The following is a 22,084-nucleotide window of genomic DNA, read 5'->3' on the forward strand; positions in this document are numbered from 1 at the left end:
GGCGTGTTAACTACTGCGGCCACTATTGCAGCCAACAGACACTAATCAACAATTAAAATGTCTCCTTGCTATATATGAAACGATCATAATCATTACTTTTGCCGGTTCCTTGTTGCAGCTTTTGTGTTATAGGCAGCGTCACCCTCTGGCAGGGGTGTAAAGTAACGAATTACAAATACTCACGTTACTGTAATTAAGTAGTTTTTTTCAGAAATTGTACTTTTTTGAGTAAGTTTAAAATTGTGTAATTTTACTTTTACTTGAGTACGTTTTAAGTGATGTTTCGGTACTTTTTCTCCGCTATTTTCCTTCTGTTTGTGGCCGTTACTCGTTACATGCTTGTTTTAATTTTATTTTTTTCCATCAACGTGATTGGATCGAGTAATCGGTCTCGTGACTGTCATCAATTCAAATTAAGCATAGAAAACTTTAACCGCCTATTCCTGCTTTTACTCGTGACTGCTGTGGAAGTCCATTCATCACGCATCAATTCAATCCAGATATCAGCGTCTTCCTCTAATATGCTAAGGTACATTTCACATTTCTGCTTAATATGATATTTATATAGGCTGGCCTGTCTACATGGCCTAACATTTGGTCTGAGGTTGGGGGAATTGCAAGACGAGTTCATAATGCGGTGAATTCCCGCTCCCATTTACTTCACAATCACAGGAGAGACGCGCGTCACAATCTGTGCACTGCCGCGTCTCGCGCTCGCCATGCCACCAGATTCAGAATCAGTGCACCATGTCGTTAACTTGAACTGCATTACTTAATAAGAAATTAGCACAGCTCGTTAATAAACAGCGTTTTTTTTATTGATCCATTATATGATTCTTCATCATTTGGCACTTCCGCAAAAACATTTTCCATGCTGAACTTTTTTTTTTTGTAGATGCTGCTGATAAAACAGCTTCGCTGAGACTTCAGAGACAAAGTGTGTTTGTTTCTTTTGTAAAAGTTTCCTGGATATAACTTCCCTATTTAATGCACAATTTTCCCTACAATTTATATTATCAGCATTACAATGTGAGTAAATGTAGCCGTGTAAAATGTAAGGGATGATGGCACCCTTCTAGAACAATGCATTTACGTTTAAATTGTAACATATTTAATAGCATGGAATAAAAGTGTGTAATTAGTGTTAGCTCACTATCTTAGCCTTTTTCAGTGCATTAGTTGAGGTAATATGATAATATTAGTGATTCTCATTTATCAAAACACTAACATTGGTAACGGTTTGGAGAGAAATTGGGTATTTTTTTATTTTATTTAACCCATCTCTTGGTGTGTGATGCTGAACTATCATATGAGTTTCTAAAAGTTTTTGAATTCTTTGCACAGTTATGAACATTGATATTTTATGTGCAACAATACCATGCTCAGGCCCAGTGGCTTTTCGCCTAATTTTAAATGCTTTTCCCCCCAAATAATATGATTTAAAGGAGCATTTCACCCATTGCAACATTAATCTTTATTGAAAGTGGATCATATATGTAGTCGAAATGTAAAATAATTTTTTAATTTGGTGCCCTCTTGACCGAGAAAAAACAGAAAATAAACAAAGAGCGCATATGTATGAATAGACTACAGGTCCCAGAATGCCCCGCGTTGTACAGCTCCACAAGCCACACCCTCTGATCCGGAACCGCGCAAACAGAGAATTCACTCTTCCGTCTACAAGGCTAACATTAGCTGTCACCGGAGTTTGACATTCATTTCACATAAAATGTCTAGTTGGCTGTGGCGAGCAGGACGATCGAGGGCGAGGGATGTAACTTAAGAGGCCGGCGTTCTGCGCGAGGCCGGTGGCGTGAGTTATAACAGAGACTGATAATGAAAGACACATGTGAGCCGCGCGCCGGTCCCGCGTCTCTCACGGAGAACCGAAAGCATAAAACAGGGAGCGACGACGGCAGATCGAGAGAGAAACAGGCCTGATTTTATGCTGTGTTTTGTTTCTGTTGTGTGTAACGTTACAGCAGTCGTCAATGAGGGGCTGCTGGCTTATACTTTCGTTTTGTATTTATTCATTTTACTATTAAAATGCTTAAATGTTCGCCGGTTCCTGCCTTCTTCCCACAACAACAAACTCCGTTAATGTTACATTGGCAAACTCATTAGTGAATTACACCTCATTTGTATTTATTTCTGTTTGGTGAATTACTGCATGTTACCTGGATGTTTAGTCAGGCGAAACTATCACAACACAAATGTCCGTGTGCTCGTCTGATTCAGAGATTTCTTCCAGGAGAAATTGCCATCGGTTCTCTGCAGCAGATGGACTCTGTGTCCGTAGGAGCTGACACGCAGCGAGAGTACAGACAACAGCAATCCGCCCAGCGCCAGAGTCAGTGCGGGGTCCTCGACCGCGACAGGCCGCCGCCTCGGTGTCTCCTGCTCCTCCATCAGCCTCAGCTGCTCTAAACTATACTGCGACTCGTAAAGATAGTCACGAACATCGGATTCGAGCAGCAGAACTTCAAAATCCTCTTCTTCCATATCATATTTAGTTTCTTCCGTCATTGTCATAACTTACGATCTCCACAGCGCTTGTTAGCTTAGCTTCCAAACAAGATGGCGGATATTGATTTCAGTTTCTGCAAGTGAAGTCCCACCCACTGATCTGTAATAGGCTTGTAGGGTGAGTGGGTCCAACACCCTGGAATAATAATGAGCTAACATGTGTAGTTCTAAAGATTTTAATGAAATATGACTTCCTGCTTATCGTGACGCAAAATGACGATTTTTACGTCACGATAAGCAGGAAGTTAAACACTTAAATCCTTATTTCTCCCATCTCAGGGGAAAATAAGGAAAAAAAAACATGACCATTCAAAAATATGACTGGGTTTCTAAAGATACAAAGCTTAATGCAAATGGGTGAAGTGACCCTTTAAATGGTGATGAGTGTATTGATTTGATGCATTTTAAAAAGATGGATGATAGATATTCTTCAATCTTTCTTACAAAGAATAAAATATAATGTGAATTACAGTATGTGCATTTTTTTTTTAATTTATAAATTGTAGTGCACAGTGTTTATTATAAGGGGTAGAATCCGCACCTCAGTACTCACTACTCACTACTCTTCAGTACTTTTAAATAAGCTACTTTTTTACTCTTACTCAAGTAGTTTTTTGACAAGTACTTTTTACTCTACTCACACTAAATTTATTGGAATGTAATGGTACTTTTACTTAAGTATGTTTTTCCAGTACTCTTTCCACCACTGCCCTCTGGTTACATGAACACGGCGTCACCACCGAATCAGCACCGAAAACATCAGGATTTTTTAGTTCACGAGTTCACACGTACAAATCAGTCGGATAGATTCAATTGGTAAACATATTTGACGTGCTGTCCGGGGAGAGGGCTCTGATCTTGGTAATTGGCCCGAACACAGAGTAAGTGTGCCGATTGTCTGAAGCCCATATAGAATCACGCCAACCCATTGGCTGATGGCGCGGGCGCTGCCTTGGTGCTCTTACGTCGTCATATTATATTAGCGCACATTATCTGGTTTCATTGTACGAAATTATTTCCAGGCGGTAGAGTAGAGTGGAGCTCAACTCTAGTCTACAGTGATGGGCGGAGTAGTGGGAGTGGCCTGTGGAGCTGAGCATTGCAATGCACTATGGGGATTGTTGCAATCCACAAGCACTAAAAAGTCATTTTCTGCCTTTTATTGGCCAAGAAGCACCCAAATTGAAAAAGAAATTATGCTATTCTAATACATATATGACCCACTTTCAATACACATTCATGTCTCCACCAGTGGAATTACCCTTTAACTGCTTCTATTGTTCTCATTTGTAAGTCGCTTTGGATAAAAGCGTCTGCTAAATGAATAAATGTAAATGCATATTCATCACTGTATAAATTAAATATAGATGAATCTTTTATAAAGTTACTAAAGTGATTCAGTCAATAGCAGGGAGTGATGACTGTGTTTGTAGTTTGATTAACAGTCAGAAACATTAGGCTTTTATTAGGCTGCTGCTGACCGAATGCACATCCAATAGAGCCTGTTTTACTGTACATGCGTTTACTTTGATGACGCATATTAAAGATGTAACCAACTATGTTTACCAGGATACTCACCAAGATGCATGTTTTAAATAATTTTATGGGAATTTGTCCATTAAAGTGCAAGACATGAAAGATAATTCAATTCAATTCACACACTGTGAGTGGCACTTTCAGGGCACGCGCTTCGGACGTTTGCGTTCATGAAATTTCTTGACCTGTAAATGTCCTGTGATCATGTAAGAAACCACTTGATATACATAAATCACGTAACAGTTCATGTTTTACTTACAGATACGATTTAGTTTTAATCCAAATGACACGTGTGCTGAGTGAACGATCAGCAACCAAGAGCATACAGTAGAAGTGGGCTATCTCTCTCTCTCTCTCTCTCTTCAGTTAAAGTTAGTAAATACTTGCTTCGTTTTGTATTTGTATACAGGTTCTATGTTTGTGCCATTGTATTTGTATTGTGCCATTTATATATCCTACCGAACAACAAACTTTCCACTGATGTCTGTGAAAGGGTTGCGCTCGACCAGGTCACACATATGTGCCGCCGTGCGCTTGATCCACTGCGCGTTTTTCTCTTATCAGTTTGTGCACCACAGCTATATAAATATATATAATTATTTCACTAATAGACCAATACTACTTTTGCGTTATTGAAGGGTAACGCCCCTTTTTGGGGGAAGACAAACGGATTCCCCTGAGAACAGAACTCGCTCTAGATCTGCAAAGTTTCTTTATAGCAAAAATGGCAGGAACATACACTTTGCCGGTCGAGGACTGTGAGCGGTATTTAAAGAAGCTACTGGATACGGGGTTACAGGGGTGTCCCTTTGAAATGGTCGAAAACTGGATTAATGACCCCACGCAGTGGCCAGATATGGACTATTCAGACATCTCCCACTATCTCGTGGAATCACCAAGTAGCCTATTTTTTGTCATTACACACTCACAGTATGACAAACTAGACTATGTCAATAGCTTAAATCAAGTTAAATATGATCCAACTGACATGGCGTCATAGTTTTGTTGTCGACTAGCTATACTAGTTAGAAAGACGAAGCTGCTAGCAGCTAACGTTATGTGATTAGCTCTCAATAGGCACACTACCTTGGCTGTTAACTGAATTTACTAAAAAAAACTAAAGTGGACTTGGCTGGTTTCTGCTTGTGTCTAGAAAGTCTAAAGTCTAGAGGACTTTGAAAATTGTAAAAAAGGTTTAGAGTGTACGGCACTGAGCTAATCATGTAGCAGCTAGCAGAGTCGTCTTTCTAACTAGTATAGCTAGTCAACAACAAAACTATGTCAATAGCTTGAATCAAGTTAAATATGGTCCAAGTGATATGGCCTCATCGTCTAGTTTGTCATTATGCGAGTGTGTTAATGACAAAAAAATAGGCTACTTACTTGGTGATTCCACGAGATAGTGGGAGATGTCTGAATAGTCCATATTTGGCCACTGCGTGGGGTCATTAATCCAGTTTTCAACTATTTCAAAGGGACACCTCTGTAACCCCGTATCCAGTAGTTTCTTTAAATACCGCTCACGGTCCTCGGCCGGCAAAGAGAGTGTGTATGTCTGTGCCATTTTTGTTATCAAGAAAATTTGCAGATCTAGAGCGAGTTCTGTTCTCAGGGGAATCCGTTTGTCTTTCCCCAAAAAGGGGCGTTACCCTTCGATGACACAAAAGTAGCGTTGGTCTATTAGATATATTACTTCATAGACAGCACCTAGAAAAGTGTTATATAAATGTAACAAATTAATTCTCCTTTATCCTCATTATATCCTCTGTTGTAACTGAAGTCAAACTGAAGATAAACTCTCACAAGACTGAGCAGTGAAATTACACATGGCACATCTAAACAAGAAAAGCACAATGTAATTGCATACAGATTCAATCTTAGCTGAGTGATTTTTACATAATTAATGCAAGATAAAATCAAATGCAAGTATTTGAGTTCAGACCTCAGTATCTGTAGCCGACAGTTTGGACTCTTCAGTCCATCAGAAAGCAGCTTCACTCCTGAATCCTGCAGGTCATTGTTACTCAGGTCCAGCTCTCTCAGGACGTTTGAGGATTGAAGAACTGAAGATAAACTCCCACAAGACTGAGCAGTGAAATTACACATGGCACATCTGAACAAGAAAAGCACAATATAATTGCATACAGAATAAATCTTAGCTGAGTGATTTTTACATAAACTAGAAAAAAAAGTTTGATGACACAAACTTTAAGTTGGCTTGAGAAAGCCGGACCAGAGCGTTTGAAGGATCTTGAAGTTTGAATTAAGTTTTAATGATGGAATTAGAAAGAAAGAAAGAAAGAAAGAAAGAAAGAAAGAAAGAAAGAAAGAAAGAAAGAAAGAAAGAAAGATCAGTTAGAAAGATAGATTAGTTAGAAAGATAGATAGATAGATAGATAGATGTTTTTGGCAAGAAGCTAACATGATTAGCATGTAGCTAGCTTGATGCTAATATGATTAGCATGTAGTTAAGATGATTAGCATGTTGTTAGCGTGATTAGCATGTTGCTAGCATCATAATAGCATCATTAGCATGTTGCTAGCAACATGCTAGCATGTTTTAGCAAGAAGCTAGCATGATTAGCATGTAGCTAGCATCATAATAGCATGATTAACATGTTGCTAGCATCATGCTAGTATGTTTTTAGCAAGAAGCTAGCATGATTAGCATGTAGCTAGCATCATGCTAGCATGATTAGCATGTTGCTAGCATCATGCTAGCATGTTTTTAGCAAGAAGCTAACATGATTAGCATGTAGCTAGCATCATGCTAGCATGATTAGCATGTAGCTAGCATCATGCTAGCATGATTAGCATGTTGCTAGCATCATGCTAGCATGTTTTTAGCAAGAAGCTAGCATGATTAGCATGTAGCTAGCATCATGCTAGCATGATTAGCATGTTGCTAGCATCATAATAGCATGATTAACATGTTGCTAGCATCATGCTAGTATGTTTTTAGCAAGAAGCTAACATGATTAGCATGTAGCTAGCATCATGCTAGCATGATTAGCATGTTGCTAGCATCATGCTAGCATGTTTTAGCAAGAAGCTAACATGATTAGCATGTAGCTAGCATCATGCTAGCATGATTAGCATGTAGCTAGCATCATGCTAGCATGATTAGCATGTAGCTAGCATCATGCTAGCATGATTAGCATGTTGCTAGCATCATGCTAGCATGTTTTTAGCAAGAAGCTAGCATGATTAGCATGTAGCTAGCATCATGCTAGCATGATTAGCATGTAGCTAGCATCATAATAGCATGATTAACATGTTGCTAGCATCATGCTAGTATGTTTTTAGCAAGAAGCTAGCATGATTAGCATGTTGCTAGCAAGAAGCTAGCATGATTAACATGTAGCTAGCATCATGCTAGCACGATTTGCATGTTGCTAGCATCATGCTAGCATGTTTTTAGCAAGAAGCTAGCATGATTAGCATGTAGCTAGCATCATGCTAGCATGATTAGGATGTTGCTAGCATCATGCTAGCATGTTTTTAGCAAGAATCTAACATGATTAGCATGTAGCTAGCATCATGCTAGCATGATTAGCATGTAGCTAGCATGTTTTTAGCAAGAAGCTAACATGATTAGCATAAAGCTAGCATGATTAGCATGTTAATAGCATCAAGAAAGAAAGAAAGAAAGAAAGAAAGAAAGAAAGAAAGAGTAAGGAAAGAATTGTTAGAAAGAAAGATGCATAGATTAGTTAGAAAGAAAGATGGATAGATTTGTTAGAAAGAAAGATGGATAGATTAGTTAGAAAGAAAGAAAGATGCATAGATTAGTTAGAAAGAAAGATGGATAGATTTGTTAGAAAGAAAGATGGATAGATTAGTTAGAAAGAAAGAAAGATGCATAGATTAGTTAGAAAGAAAGATGGATAGATTTGTTAGAAAGAAAGATGGATAGATTAGTTAGAAAGAAAGAAAGATGCATAGATTAGTTAGAAAGAAAGATGGATAGATTTGTTAGAAAGAAAGATGGATAGATTAGTTATGTAGAAAGAAAGAACGATAGATTAGTTAAAAAGAAAGATGGATAGATTTGTTAGAAAGAAAGATGGGTAGATAGTTAGAAAGAAAGATGGATAGATTTGTTAGAAAGAAAGATGGATAGATTAGTTAGAAAGAAAGATGGATAGATTTGTTAGAAAGAAAGATGGATAGATTAGTTAGAAAGAAAGATGGATAGATTAGTTAGAAAGAAAGATGGATAGATTTGTTAGAAAGAAAGATGGATAGATTAGTTAGGTAGAAAGAAAGAACGATAGATTAGTTAAAAAGAAAGATGGATAGATTAGTTAGAAAGAAAGATGGATAGATTTGTTCGAAAGAAAGATGGGTAGATTAGTTAGAAAGAAAGATGGATAGATTTGTTAGAAAGAAAGATGGATAGATTAGTTATTTAGAAAGAAAGAAAGATGGATAGATTAGTTATTTAGAAAGAAAGAAAGATGGATAGATTTGCTAGAAAGAAAGATTGATAGATTAGTTAGAAAGAAAGATGGATAGATTAGTTAGAAAGAAAGATGGATAGATTTGTTAGAAAGAAAGATGGGTAGATTAGTTAGAAAGAAAGATGGATAGATTTGTTAGAAAGAAAGATGGATAGATTAGTTAGAAAGAAAGATGGATAGATTAGTTAGAAAGAAAGATGGATAGATTAGTTAGAAAGAAAGATGGATAGATTAGTTAGAAAGAAAGATGGATAGATTTGTTAGAAAGAAAGATGGATAGATTAGTTAGAAAGAAAGATGGATAGATTTGTTAGAAAGAAAGATGGATGGATGGATGGATGGATGGATAGATAGATAGATAGATAGATAGATAGATAGATAGATAGATAGATAGATAGATAGATAGATAGATAGATAGATAGATAGATAGATCATTAGTACATATAGAATGGTAGTTTAATTGAGTCTAGGGCTTCAGGGAATTTAGATTTGAGTTTTTGTTGTACGCTATTGGGCCACCGTAGTCTTGGCTCAATTTGACCATGCTGCAATGAAAGTCAATGGGATTTTTATGGTTTTTAATATTAATTTTTAAGAAATCTGAAAGTCGAATCAGTCTAAAAAGATATAGCACACTAAGTCAGAACAGTCTGAAAGTCTGACCCGAGTTTGGAGTTTGTAGAGTTAAAGCTCTAGGAGGAGTTAGAGTCAGAAAATTTTGAGTAAGAAGAATAATAATAATAAGTTTAAATAGGATTTCAGTAAGTTGGCTTTCTCAAGCCAACTTAATAATGCAAGATAAAATCAAATGCAAGTATTTGAGTTCAGACCTCAGTATCTGTAGCTGACAGTTTGGGCTCTTCAGTCCATCAGAAAGCAGCTTCACTCCTGAATCCTGCAGGTCATTGTTACTCAGGTCAAGCTCTCTCAGGACTTTTGAGGATTGAAGAACTGAAGATAAACTCCCACAAGATTGAACGGTGAGTTTACAGCTATGTAACCTGTGTGGAGAACAAAACAAACAGTAATATTAATGTGTTTTTCATGTAGGGTTTATAACAGGGGTTCTCAGCTCAAGCCCTTGAGATCCACTTTCTGGCCGAGTTTAGCTCAAACTCTTATCAAATACACCTGAACAAACTAAGGGACTAGGGATGGGAATTGATAAGATTTTATCGATATCAATGCCACTAACGATTCTGCTTATCGATCCGATTCTTTAACGATTCTCTTATCGATTCCTGATAGCACTGTGTGGGAAAAGGTAGTCATATGCTTTTTCAGGGGGGAAAACAAGTGGTTTTATTTGTTTTAAACCTTACACTTAACTAAGCAAACTGTACTTTTTATGTTATTTATGTAATAAATGGAACCTTATTAAAAAGTTTTACGATTAGTTATTCAACGATCATAAGTCTCGTGAGTTCAGTGTTGGAAGATCTAACCATTCATTAAAACGAATCGGTTCAAATGAGTCATAAGTTCGGGAATTGAACGTGTCATCATCGGACGTGTGCGCGTTGTGTGATTATCCTGGCGGTTGGGACATCCCACAAGATGTGTGTCATCAAAGAAAACATTTCATCCCTGGATCATTTTTTCCGTTTATTTGAAGTGTGGTTTATGTCAGCTGAATGTGCGGAACGCTTTTCAGAGAAGATAAGGCAATGGAGGACTATTTTAGCACAATTCACGGCCAGCGGTAATTCTGGAAAAACAAATCACAGAATTCTCCACATGAAACTTTAGTCTCCTGACCTTACCATTGTGTAGATTATTTTGATTAATATGTGCGAGGGAGAGAGAGAGAGCAAGACAGCGCTTAGTTTTGAGACGGTGAAGCCTGAGAGAGAGTGCGCGCGCACGTTCGGGGTACTCTCTCTCTCTCTCTCTCTCCCTGCTCGTTCAGTTTAACATGCGCGCTGTCACAAGTGCAGCATTTCATCACTACAGAGAGAGACAGTTTTACTCACCGATCAAATAAGGCTTTGGCGATACAAAAATTCGCTTGGGACAGTTGTGAAAAAATACAACAGGGACAGTTGTGAGTTCACAGTGTATTCTCTACATACTATGGTTGAGTCAGGAGCAGGAGCATCGATAAGAGGAATCGTTAACGTCGAGGGCATACAATATCGATGGATCGTAAAACTTAGAACCGGTTCTCGAGTGGAACCGGTTCTCAATTCCCATCCCTATAAGGGACCGTTCGATATTTATAGAAAGGACCACCGAAGGAAAATAGGGTGGCTTGTTTGGTGCATATTTTTCCATGTAGCTCTCTCGGTCTCGCCCCCTATCGCTATCATATGGGTCTGACCCAACAAAAATCAGACGCAAAGATAAAATCCAGTTCGACGCTGTTTGACAGTGCACGCACGCTTCAGTACGTGTTTAGAAAAAGTGCATCATGTCAGAACAGAACGCCAATAAAATGTTTACCCGGCAAAGCTTTAAAGCATGAGCAAATAATGAACTTTTCTGATTGCGAATACGTGCAGTGTCCTGTGTGTAATTCTAACGCTGTATTAACATGTGATGTGAATGTACGTCGAGTTTTACAGTTTTGGGACTTAAAGGCACACTGTGCAGGAATTCAGTTTTTGTCAAACAGCGACCCCTAGAGTCGCAGTGGAGTACTTGTATTTAATGTCACTGTCGTAAATACCACTCACGCAGAGCATCTCTGCACTCACAGCCTGATACCCATTTGAAGCTGTTATATTAAGGCACAAATCTTGCATAGTGTGCATTTTTGTCATTAAATATGCTGCTATCAGTGTCATGGATACATCGTGTCTCTTGTGGTGGCACGCGCGTAGTCTTCACTCAGACGCGCTCTTCAATCTATCGCAGTTGCGGAGACTCTTTATTCATTCCAGTGAAATCACAAAATAAAATGCACACAAACGTGTCCCTGCTTGATATAGACTGTAACCACTGATGAAAATATTCAGTTTTGATGAGAGAGAAAAACACGTATAACCTGTAACCTCTGACACAAAAGATCTACCACTAGACCATTAAAGAACTCAAACAAAACTTGCGGATCGATGCATTTATTTACGGGTTGAGCAGAGAGGCTCATTCTCTACCGGCCGCGTTTTCTTTGCTTTTTCCATCGTCGAGTATGACATCTGAAATGCGCGCGAGTGTCTTCATGGTTCATACAGTATGTTGTTGATGTGTGTGACGTCGTTGCCGTAAAGCATGTTGTGATTCTCGTGAGATTTGTCGGAGGCGTTCCTCTAAAACTTGCATTGTTGTTTTTTCCAGCAGTGTCCCCCACAAGCTTTACTACCAGGATGATTCGCCTACTATGAGTTTGTTTATCATCTATTAAATGATCCATGATCAAAAATCATGATATCGCATTAGCACAAGTATAAAACATCTGTTATCATGTCTGAGAACAAACACAAGTAACAGAGTTTATAAAACTGTATCTCACGCGTGCTGCAGTGGCACATTTATTCAGCGCACAGACCAATCTTTTGGTAGATATATGTCGCACTGTACAGCCCTGTACAGGACCCTTTTTAATGAACGCCTGGTGTAGGTCTACTAGGCATAGAGATATCTGAACATCTTTGCCATGCGCAGTCCAGTACAGAAGTAATCAGTACATGATCGGGGAGGGTCATGCCTTTTTCACAATCATTTTGGAGGGTCATAGAAAAATGTTTTGGTGGCGAAGGGTCAAGTCTATCTCGCGCGAAATAAACGCTGCTGACGCGCGCAGTGTGAAACCGGTGTAAAGCCTCTTCAATCTCGCCACTTATTTGGTCCATATTCCTCATTAATTCAATTAACGTTTTGTACATCATGGTGTGTGTATTTTGCATTTTGGGTATTTTCAAGTGTTTTTCTCCAAACGGCGTTGTCAAACTTGCCGATAAGACGCAACACCTCGATAAAGTTGCCTTGGGTGACAGAAGTATCTGCTTCTCTGTGACCTTTTTCTGCAATTTTCACAATGATTCAACAACTTCTCGCATGTATTTCCTATTTTCCTGAACTACTTTTACATGCCCTTCACTCAAAGCATTCTGGGTGTTAGCCATCCTCCTTCCTAATGTTATATTCAGTCCATGCATCCACACAGTGTGTGTGCCGCACTGGCATTGAGTGTTTGGAGAGATGATGTGGCTTTTTGTCGATTCTGAAACCTGTGGTGCGTAAACTCGCAGGTCAGCCTAACTAAGGCCGGAGACACACTGGCTGCGTGGCGTGAGCGTGGTGTTTCTGTAGCGTGTCAGCTGCGTGGCGGCTGCATCGCGTTTTCTGTCTTTGCACACCAGAAGTGTGTCTGACCAGAAGCGCTGCTGCTGCTAGGTGACATAGAGGGACCGTCTACATTTGGATTTGCGGTGTGTTGCTCTTGCCTTTACGACAACAATTTCAACTGTTATCACACATCTTCCAAAATCTGAAAAATATGGAAGTTGGCTCAGGCTGTCTGTTTACTTCAATAACATTTTTTTAATTTTGTGTAGCTTTAAAGAGCCTATATTTAGCCTGATGGTGGACCGTTACCCGAAGACATACATGTTGTTATTCTAGTCTAACGTATCTTTATATTCTCGTAAGCCCCAGAACTTCATTTTTTTTTCAAAAGTTTTCTTCTTCTTCATGTAATCACATTGTTATGAGCATTAGAAACAAATGGAAAAAAAGAAAAGATATGTTTATGTTATGCTATGACCTCTGTAGTGGACACCAGGACTCAATTGTTTAAAAAATAAAAATGACATGAAATTATATATAGGCAAAAATAATGGCAATATTTGAAAACTGATCATTATTATTATTGTTTGTTTAAATTACACTGCTATCTGAATGTTTGTCAAAACCTAGACTTTCAAACATCAAAATGTAATTTATTCATATGTATTCATGTTTCCTATTGTTTTTTTTGCCAGGAAACGCTTCCAACACGCTTGCGTGTCGCGTGAAAAATAGGCATCGGTTCCATTTCTAGCATGCACGCGTTTCCCACGCCTGAGACGCACGTGTCACGCAGGCAGTGTGCAAGCTCTAAGGCTTGTTCGACTTCATGCGGCTCTGCGCAGACCGATCGGCGGCTGACTTGAAACAGTGCATGCCGGTTAGAAATTTTGTCCGACTTGATGCAGCGCTGACTCCACGTGACTGTGATGTATGCCATCAAAGTACCGCGAGAGCGATACGAGAGTAGCCGGAGGACTCAGCCAGCGCAGCTTCTCAAGAGTGGCTGCACGAGCTCTGATGATGTCACAGCTGTTCCACGATTCGCCGGATTCACCGCATGACAACGATCACGTGCGTTTCCTGTTTATTCTCACACCTTTAGTTCCACTAAAGCTCACAAATCAGTTTTTTATAACAGTAAACAGTCTTTTCATGTAGTCGCAATGTTATATTGTGTCATGTTTATCATGTTTATCAAAATAAAACTGATTAAAAAACGTTGATTCCACGTCATTGATTATAGGCTTATTTTGAACTTTAAACTAGTTCAAACAGATGCTGTATGAAGCAGTAAAGTATTGAATGAAAATGTGTCTGAAATATTATTTGGCAAATGTTGCATTTATTTCACTTCAGCTGTGGTATAAGCATGCAAACACCACGTGAGCCGTCACTACGGGAACCAGAAATTGTCCGACGAAGCTGCAAAAATCTCCGTTTGCAGCTCCTCCCCGCCTGCACGCGGCTGTTCTCGCCGATCGGTTGCATCCAGCCGCAGGCGATGTTGAACACACCTCTAATCTGTTAGTATGGATGCCAGCCCGAACTCCGCCCACAACATTTTTTGGCCGGGAAGTTCGGTCTGGACTCGATTGTCATTGAGGAGTAATTATGATCAGTAAAAAAATGATCGGGCCAATCAAATTGCCAGGGCGGGCTTTATACGATGATGGACAGATGCGAGAGCGCTTGTCAAAGATGATTGCAGCTGGAGAATTGAGATGTGTAGATTCCGCTGTCGCATCTTTTGTAAAATAAATCAACAGCGCATTCATTTTAATAGACAAACAGAGAACTGCAATCAAGGCATTTGTCTATCGGAAAGATATTTTTGCCGTCCTTCCTACATGATTAAAAAGTATTAAAAAGTCTTAAATCAATTTTCTTAAAAATAAGGCCTTAAAAAGTATTAAATTGTCTTAAATTCAGATTGGATAGGTCTTAAATATGTTTGTCATGTCACCGCAAAGATGCAGGCAAAGGCAATCGTTCTGCCAGCCAGGTCCAATATTTTCTACAAGGTAACGTAACCTGTGTGTGAGACACGCGGGTGCGATCGAACAGTGGAGACATGAAAAACATCCGTCATTTTGTTCATACAGGACAACATTCAGTCTGCAAAGTGTTTACTTATCTTTGTGTAGGCCTATACTCGCATTAAAACACAGTTTTAAAAGCAAAACATATTTATCCAACCCCTGTCTGTGTGTTGTAACATCTGTCAGAGTTTGAAGTCTGCCCAGATGAAGAATAGGAAAGACAGTACAAACGAACTGGTAGTTCCACGAGTGACGAGTCCTTATATAGTTGCTTTCTTTCAGTTAAGCACACTCTTCACATACATGTCGAAAGAGCGGATGTTAACAAGTTAAAGAAAACATACTCGCATAACATCACGCATACAATAACGAACGCCATAGAAGAAGTCATCTTAAAGGCATATCAACATGTCATGAACAATACTGAACACTAGGTGGCCGTTACAGAGTTCCATCTTTTGGACATTCATCATATCGCATTGGTTTTCATTTCTTGTCCTCAAAACAGGGCACTAATCTGTTTATTTTTAAGTGTTTGTAGTATTATTTTATATGGAAATCAATTATTTATAATTCTTATGATGAGAATAAAGTTAGGGTTAATTAAAATTAAGGAAAATAAATATATTGATCTGAAATATAGCAAATTAATTTTAATTTATTAATTAAAAGGTACAATAACCAAACATATCTCAGTCTTTTTTTTCTATATTTTTATTTGTTTAATTAACAAACGAATTATATGAAACTATTATCAGTACACTATAAATAAACTGGTTAAATGCCTTTAGTAAATTAAATCTAAGCCTTTATTAATATACTTTATTATTTAAAACATACAAGGCTTAAGACATTTATAAAAATGCCTTCTATATTTCTTTTCACTCCACTGTACTTCACCACAGGCGACCGCACGTACGCAATTGACAATTGGTTATTGTCATTTCACCATATTTTTGAACAGACAGTGTGTTTACTTGGAAATATTACTGTGTATTTTCAGTTTTAATTTATATTTCCATCGTAAGTTTGGTCTTAAATTTAATTTAGAAGTGGTATTAAAAAGTCTTAAATTTAAATTGGTTATACCTGTAGCCACCCTGATTAAGTTCTGTAGTTGACAACTGCATGCAAAGTAGCTGACTTACTGCGTTGCTCTGATTGGTTGTAGGTTTACCGATTATCCAATTGAGTGCAGAGTTGTTTTTTTTCCTGGTTCAGTTAAGACACGTCTCATAATCAAAGCCATACGGAGGAGTTTCAGACTCATATTCCAACAGCAATATGAGTATGACGAAGTCAGGCTACTAATCTTTTAACATGGGAGCCGAAATAAAAACGGACATGCCACGCTTACGAGACGCTTTCGCCACGCAGCCAGTGTGTCTCCGGCCTAAGCCCTTGCCATTAAATCTATTGTTTATTCAGAGGCTACACGTTTTTTAATTATTTTTATTTTTTTTATGAAAGTGTCAGTTTATAAAAAACAACAACTGGAAAATCTCTGGAAATATTCTTTTGTGCCACTCGTCTTCCTTTATGTGAAACGCCAGAGGACGACATTATCTGAAAATATCGCTTTCCAAGCATCGTTATTTTTCATTATGATTAAGGTTAGGGTTAATAATCTTGTATAAGGAAAATTGAGGACTTTGTTCAAGTCCAGCGAACAAATGTTTATGTGGGTTTTATGACCTTATTTCAGTGACTTTAAACCTGTGAATTGAAATTGAACAGTTCAAAAGAATGAAAATGATTTAAACTATATGAGAATAACTATAAAACTTTCTAGAGGATATGCAGGTATTATTTAAATATTAATGACTGAAAAATTACATTACAAAATTGTGTGAACCCTGATTTTTTTCTGTTGATTATTTTGTCATGAAGTTTTTTAGGAGGCTTTGTCTACCTCGTCTGTTTAGAGAAAACATCACTGGCTCATTCACACTACAGGACACACAGGGGAAAGTGTCTGCAAGACATCATAGCTATGAGACACCTTTTCATACACAGTGAATCAGCGAATGAGAAAGCAAAACCTGAGTATGTGGAGTTGACAAGATATTTCACTGAACTGTATTTTATCTTTTAATTGTTGTGAAATTGTGTAATTACTCACAGGGCTTTTCTGCAGCATCTCACAGCTGGAATGAGTCTCTGGTAGTCTGCTGATGATGAAGTGAACCTCTTTGGGTCGAACTCGTCCAGCACCTTCTCTGAAATCAGCAGTGTGTAGACCAGCACTGTGCACATTGAAGAGGAGAGTTCTCTTCCTGGATCTTCATCTGGACCGAGGTATCTCTGGATTTCCTCATATAATGAATTATCTTTCAGCTCAAGTAAGCAGTAAAATAGGTTGACTGAAGCCTCCTCTGAGATTCTCTGGTCTAGTCTTTTTTTAATGTATTCAGTTGTTCGTCTGATGCTCTCTGTGGTGTCTTCAGTGTCTGTCTCGTCTTCAGTGTCTGTGATCAGGCCTTTGAGCAGTTTCTGACTGGATTCCAGTGAAATGCCCATCAGAAACCGCAGGAAGAGGTCCAGATGTCCTCTCTTACTCTTCATGGCTTTACCAACAGCCTTTTGCAGTAGCTCATGTAATGTGATATCCTTTTTGGGCTTATGAAAGAAGAACTGAAGCTCCTGCATGTTCTTGTTCAGGTAACAGAGGAACACATGCACTGCAGCAAGAAACTCTTGGACACTCAGATGTGTAAAGCAGAAGATCTTTGACTCATGAAATCCGTGTTCCTTCTTAAAAATCTCAGCGATCATTCCTGTGAACTCAGAGTCTTTACTCACATCAATACCACATGATTTCAGATCTTCCTCATAGAACACAACGTTTTCCTTCTTCAGCTGTTCAAACGCTAGCTTGGCCAACTTTAATATCATTTCCCTATTTGACTGTAAGAGCTTTGAAAAATCTCTTTCTTCTTGTTCATCGTACTTCTGGTTCTTCATGTTCATCTGTATCAGCAGGAAGTGAATGTACATTTCAGTGAGTGTTGTGCTGATGTTCTCTGTATTGTTCTTGATGAGAATATTGTGAAGGACTGTGGCCGTGATCCAGCAGAAGACGGGAATGTGGCACATGATGTAGAGAGTACGAGACGTCTTAATGTGCGAGATGATTCTGGAGGACACAGTCTCATCTGGAAATCTCTTTCTGAAGTATTCCTCCTTCTGCGGGTCAGTGAATCCTCTCACCTCTGTGAACAAACCCACATGCCGAGGAGGGATCTGATTGGCTGCTGCTGGTCGTGAGGTCACCCAGACGAGAGCTGATGGAAGCAGAGTCCCTTTGACCAGACTTGTAAACAGCACGTCTACAGGTGACTCTTCCTCAATGGTGTTTAATGATCTTTTAGTTTTAAAATCCAAAGGCAACCGACTCTCATCAAGTCCATCAAATATAAATGCTAGCTTGCATCCCTTATATAACTCTGATTCCTCCAGGTCCTTCAGTTCAGGATAAAATTTCAGCAGAAGCTTATGGAGACTAAACTCTTCATCTTTCATCAAATTAATCTCTCTGAATGGGAGCAGGAACACACAGTCTATATTCTGATTGGCTTTTCCTTCAGCCCAGTCCAGGATGAACTTCTGCACAGAGACAGTTTTTCCAATGCCAGCGATGCCCTTTGTCAGCACAATCTTTTTCTCATCGTTTTTCTTCAATGCAGTAAAAATATCATTGCATTTGATTGGTTTGTCCTGTGTTTGTTTTTTCTTGAAAGCATCATCAATCTTCAGAACCTCATGTTCCTGATTGACCTTTTCCATATCTCCCTCTGTGATGAACAGGTCTGTGTAAACCGCTTTGAGATCTGCTTCATTTTCCTCTTTCCCCTCAAAAATACATTTAGCTTTCTCCCGCATGCTGGTTTTGTGTTTTTGCAAAAATATTTGCAAATCCTCTGTTTTGAAAATAACGTAAGCAAATTAAATTACAGGCAAAAAGAGTTTTATTTTTAGCCCACACTTTTTATTATGTGCCTTTACTATGTGCTGTAATTTAATACAAGACTATGGATTTACTGTGACTACACTTTGTTCTGGCCGATTCCCACATTTACTGCTAATGAGCTGAGTTATGGGTTTGCTGAAGGGTTAGGATTATAGGAGTTAGAGTTAGCTTTTGGGTCAAGGGTTGGGTTACAGCTAGGGCTAATGTTAACTGTCACTACAAATGTGAATTAAACGCCCCACAACTTTATCAAAAGTTTTTGACATTTCTCTTCAAAATACATCCAACATGTCTAAATCCTTTAAGACCTCTATAGGGAAGAAATGATGGTTGCACCTTCTAATTGTTTCTCTGTTTTCTCCTTCGCCAAGGTTTTTTGTGGCTCTGTGAGGAAAGAGAAAATGAGAACATTTATACAAATGAAAAGAGACAATAGATACAGTTACACAGAAGAATAAAGTGACAAGTACCTAAAGCATTTCTGAACAGTATGGCTACACACTAAACTTCCTTATGAATAGGATTCACAGCAAGCATTATTTCATATATGATTGGTAATAAATAGTGTGTATCAGAAAGTCCAGATATTATATCATATAGTTATATTATATTTTTATCATATATATTGTATTATTGTCACGGTGTGAGGTGGTGGAGTGCAGGAGTGCAGGCAGAAGGAATAGGAGGAGTCCAGATGAACGTGAAGATACTCATTTTAATCAAACATACAGGTAGGAGGACAGGGAATTTCCGGGTAACATACAACATCGACCGACAATGACAGACTGGATGAGAAGGAACTAAATACACAGAGGACTCAAACTAAATGGAGTGCAAACAGGTGAAAATGATGATGAACAGACGAGGAACAGGTGGCTGATGAGGGAGTGAGATCAGGAGAGGAGACAAAAGGAGCCGGGGAAGCGTGGTGCAGATGACGGGACAAACAGGTGAAGACGAAGACTGTGACATCACTCCCCCCTCCCGGTAGGCGTGACCTCACGCCGTAACATCAGCGGGGAGGGGGGGTGGGCGCCCTGGAGGCTGTGGAGGACGTGGTCAGGAGCAGGAAGCCCCCCAGGGCGGAGCAGGATGAGGGCGTGGCCAGGGCGGAGCAGGATGAGGGCGTGGCCAGGGCGGAGCAGGATGAGGGCGAGGCCAGGGCGGAGCAGGATGAGGGCGAGGCCAGGGCGGAGCAGGATGAGGGCGAGGCCAGGGCGGAGCAGGATGAGGGCGAGGCCAGGGCGGAGCAGGATGAGGGCGAGGCCAGGGCGGTGAGGTCCCTTCGGGTGGCCACGGCGGTGAGAGCCCTTCAGGAGGCCGTGGCGGTGAGAGCCCTTCAGGAGGCCGTGGCGGTGAGAGCCCTTCGGGAGGCCACGGCGGTGAGAGCCCTTCAGGCGGCCGTGGCTGGGACACTGGGCCCCCCCCAAAAAAATATTTGGGTTGAGTCCCCGGGTGAAGGGCAGATGGGGAGTGGATGGTCTCGGGCAGGACGGTCTCTGGCGCTGGCTGGACGGTCTCTGGGGCTGGGCTGGTCGGGCCCAGCGAGGAAGAGAGCTCGGGCTCGGAGAGACTGGACGGGACCAGCAGTGAAGAGCGTTCAGTCTCTGGAGGGCTGGACGGAACCAGCAGTGAAGAGCATACAGTCTCTGGAGGGCTGGACGGAACCAGCAGTGAAGAGCGTTCAGTCTCTGGAGGGCTGGACGGAACCAGCAGTGAAGAGCATACAGTCTCTGGAGGGCTGGATGGAACCAGCAGTGAAGAGCATTCAGTCTCTGTAGAGCTGGACGGAACCAGCAGTGAAGAGCATACAGTCTCTGGAGGGCTGGACGGAACCAGCAGTGAAGAGCATTCAGTCTCTGGAGGGCTGGACGGAGCCAGCAGCGAAGAGCATACAGTCTCTGGAGAGCTGGACGGAACCAGCAGTGAAGAGCATACAGTCTCTGGAGGGCTGGACGGAACCAGCAGTGAAGAGCATTCAGTCTCTGGAGGGCTGGACGGAACCAGCAGTGAAGAGCATACAGTCTCAGGAGGGCTGGACGGAACCAGCAGTGAAGAGCGTTCAGTCTCTGGAGGGCTGGACGGAACCAGCAGTGAAGAGCATACAGTCTCTGGAGGGCTGGACGGAACCAGCAGTGAAGAGCATTCAGTCTCTGTAGAGCTGGACGGAACCAGCAGTGAAGAGCATACAGTCTCTGGAGGGCTGGACGGAACCAGCAGTGAAGAGCATTCAGTCTCTGGAGGGCTGGACGGAGCCAGCAGCGAAGAGCATACAGTCTCTGGAGAGCTGGACGGAACCAGCAGTGAAGAGCATACAGTCTCTGGAGGGCTGGACGGAACCAGCAGTGAAGAGCATTCAGTCTCTGGAGGGCTGGACGGAACCAGCAGTGAAGAGCATACAGTCTCTGGAGGGCTGGACGGAACCAGCAGTGAAGAGCATTCAGTCTCTGGAGGGCTGGACGGAACCAGCAGTGAAGAGCATACAGTCTCTGGAGGGCTGGACGGAACCAGCAGTGAAGAGCATTCAGTCTCTGGAGAGCTGGACGGAACCAGCGGTGAAGAGCATTCAGTCTCTGGAGAGCTGGACGGAACCAGCGGTGAAGAGCATTCAGTCTCTGGAGGGCTGGACGGAACCAGCAGTGAAGAGCGTTCAGTCTCTGGAGGGCTGGACGGAACCAGCGGTGAAGAGCATTTAGTCTCTGGAGAGCTGGACGGAACCAGCGGTGAAGAGCATTCAGTCTCTGGAGAGCTGGACGGAACCAGCGGTGAAGAGCATTCAGTCTCTGGGGAGCTGGACGGAACCAGCGGTGAAGAGCATACAGTCTCTGGAGGGCTGGACGGAACCAGCGGTGAAGAGCATTCAGTCTCTGGAGAGCTGGACGGAACCAGCGGTGAAGAGCATTCAGTTTCTGGAGAGCTGGACGGAACCAGCGGTGAAGAGCATTCAGTCTCTGGAGAGCTGGACGCAACCAGCGGTGAAGAGCATTCAGTCTCTGGAGAGCTGGACGGAACCAGCGGTGAAGAGCATTCAGTCTCTGGAGAGCTGGACGGAACCAGCGGTGAAGAGCATTCAGTTTCTGGAGAGCTGGACGGAACCAGCGGTGAAGAGCATTCAGTCTCTGGAGAGCTGGACGGAACCAGCGGTGAAGAGCATTCAGTCTCTGGGGAGCTGGACGGAACCAGCGGTGAAGAGCATACAGTCTCTGGAGGGCTGGACGGAACCAGCGGTGAAGAGCATACAGTCTCTGGAGGGCTGGACGGAACCAGCGGTGAAGAGCATTCAGTTTCTGGAGAGCTGGACGGAACCAGCGGTGAAGAGC

The 22,084-nt window shown here is 41.0% G+C and overlaps 2 protein-coding genes across 2 annotated transcripts in view; both read right to left on the reverse strand.

Annotated features, from left to right (window-relative positions):
- Nucleotides 1-22,084, reverse strand: part of pacsin2 (protein kinase C and casein kinase substrate in neurons 2) — a 401,742-nt gene that overhangs the window by 134,899 nt on the left and 244,759 nt on the right. The window lies entirely within an intron of this gene.
- The window catches only part of LOC120480868 (NACHT, LRR and PYD domains-containing protein 3), a 59,215-nt gene that overhangs the window by 18,451 nt on the left and 18,680 nt on the right, over nt 1-22,084 (reverse strand). The window contains exons 5-8 of the mRNA XM_089126982.1: nt 19,101-19,148; nt 16,917-18,714; nt 9,356-9,526; nt 6,005-6,175 (exon numbers count right to left, since the gene is read on the reverse strand). Coding sequence (XP_088983108.1) covers nt 6,005-6,175; nt 9,356-9,526; nt 16,917-18,714; nt 19,101-19,148 — 2,188 coding nt within the window. The remainder of the gene's footprint in view (nt 1-6,004; nt 6,176-9,355; nt 9,527-16,916; nt 18,715-19,100; nt 19,149-22,084) is intronic.

Source organism: Pimephales promelas, chromosome 24 (genome assembly GCF_988280905.1).
Source record: "Pimephales promelas chromosome 24, fPimPro1.hap1.1, whole genome shotgun sequence".
Lineage (NCBI taxonomy): Eukaryota > Metazoa > Chordata > Actinopteri > Cypriniformes > Leuciscidae > Pimephales > Pimephales promelas.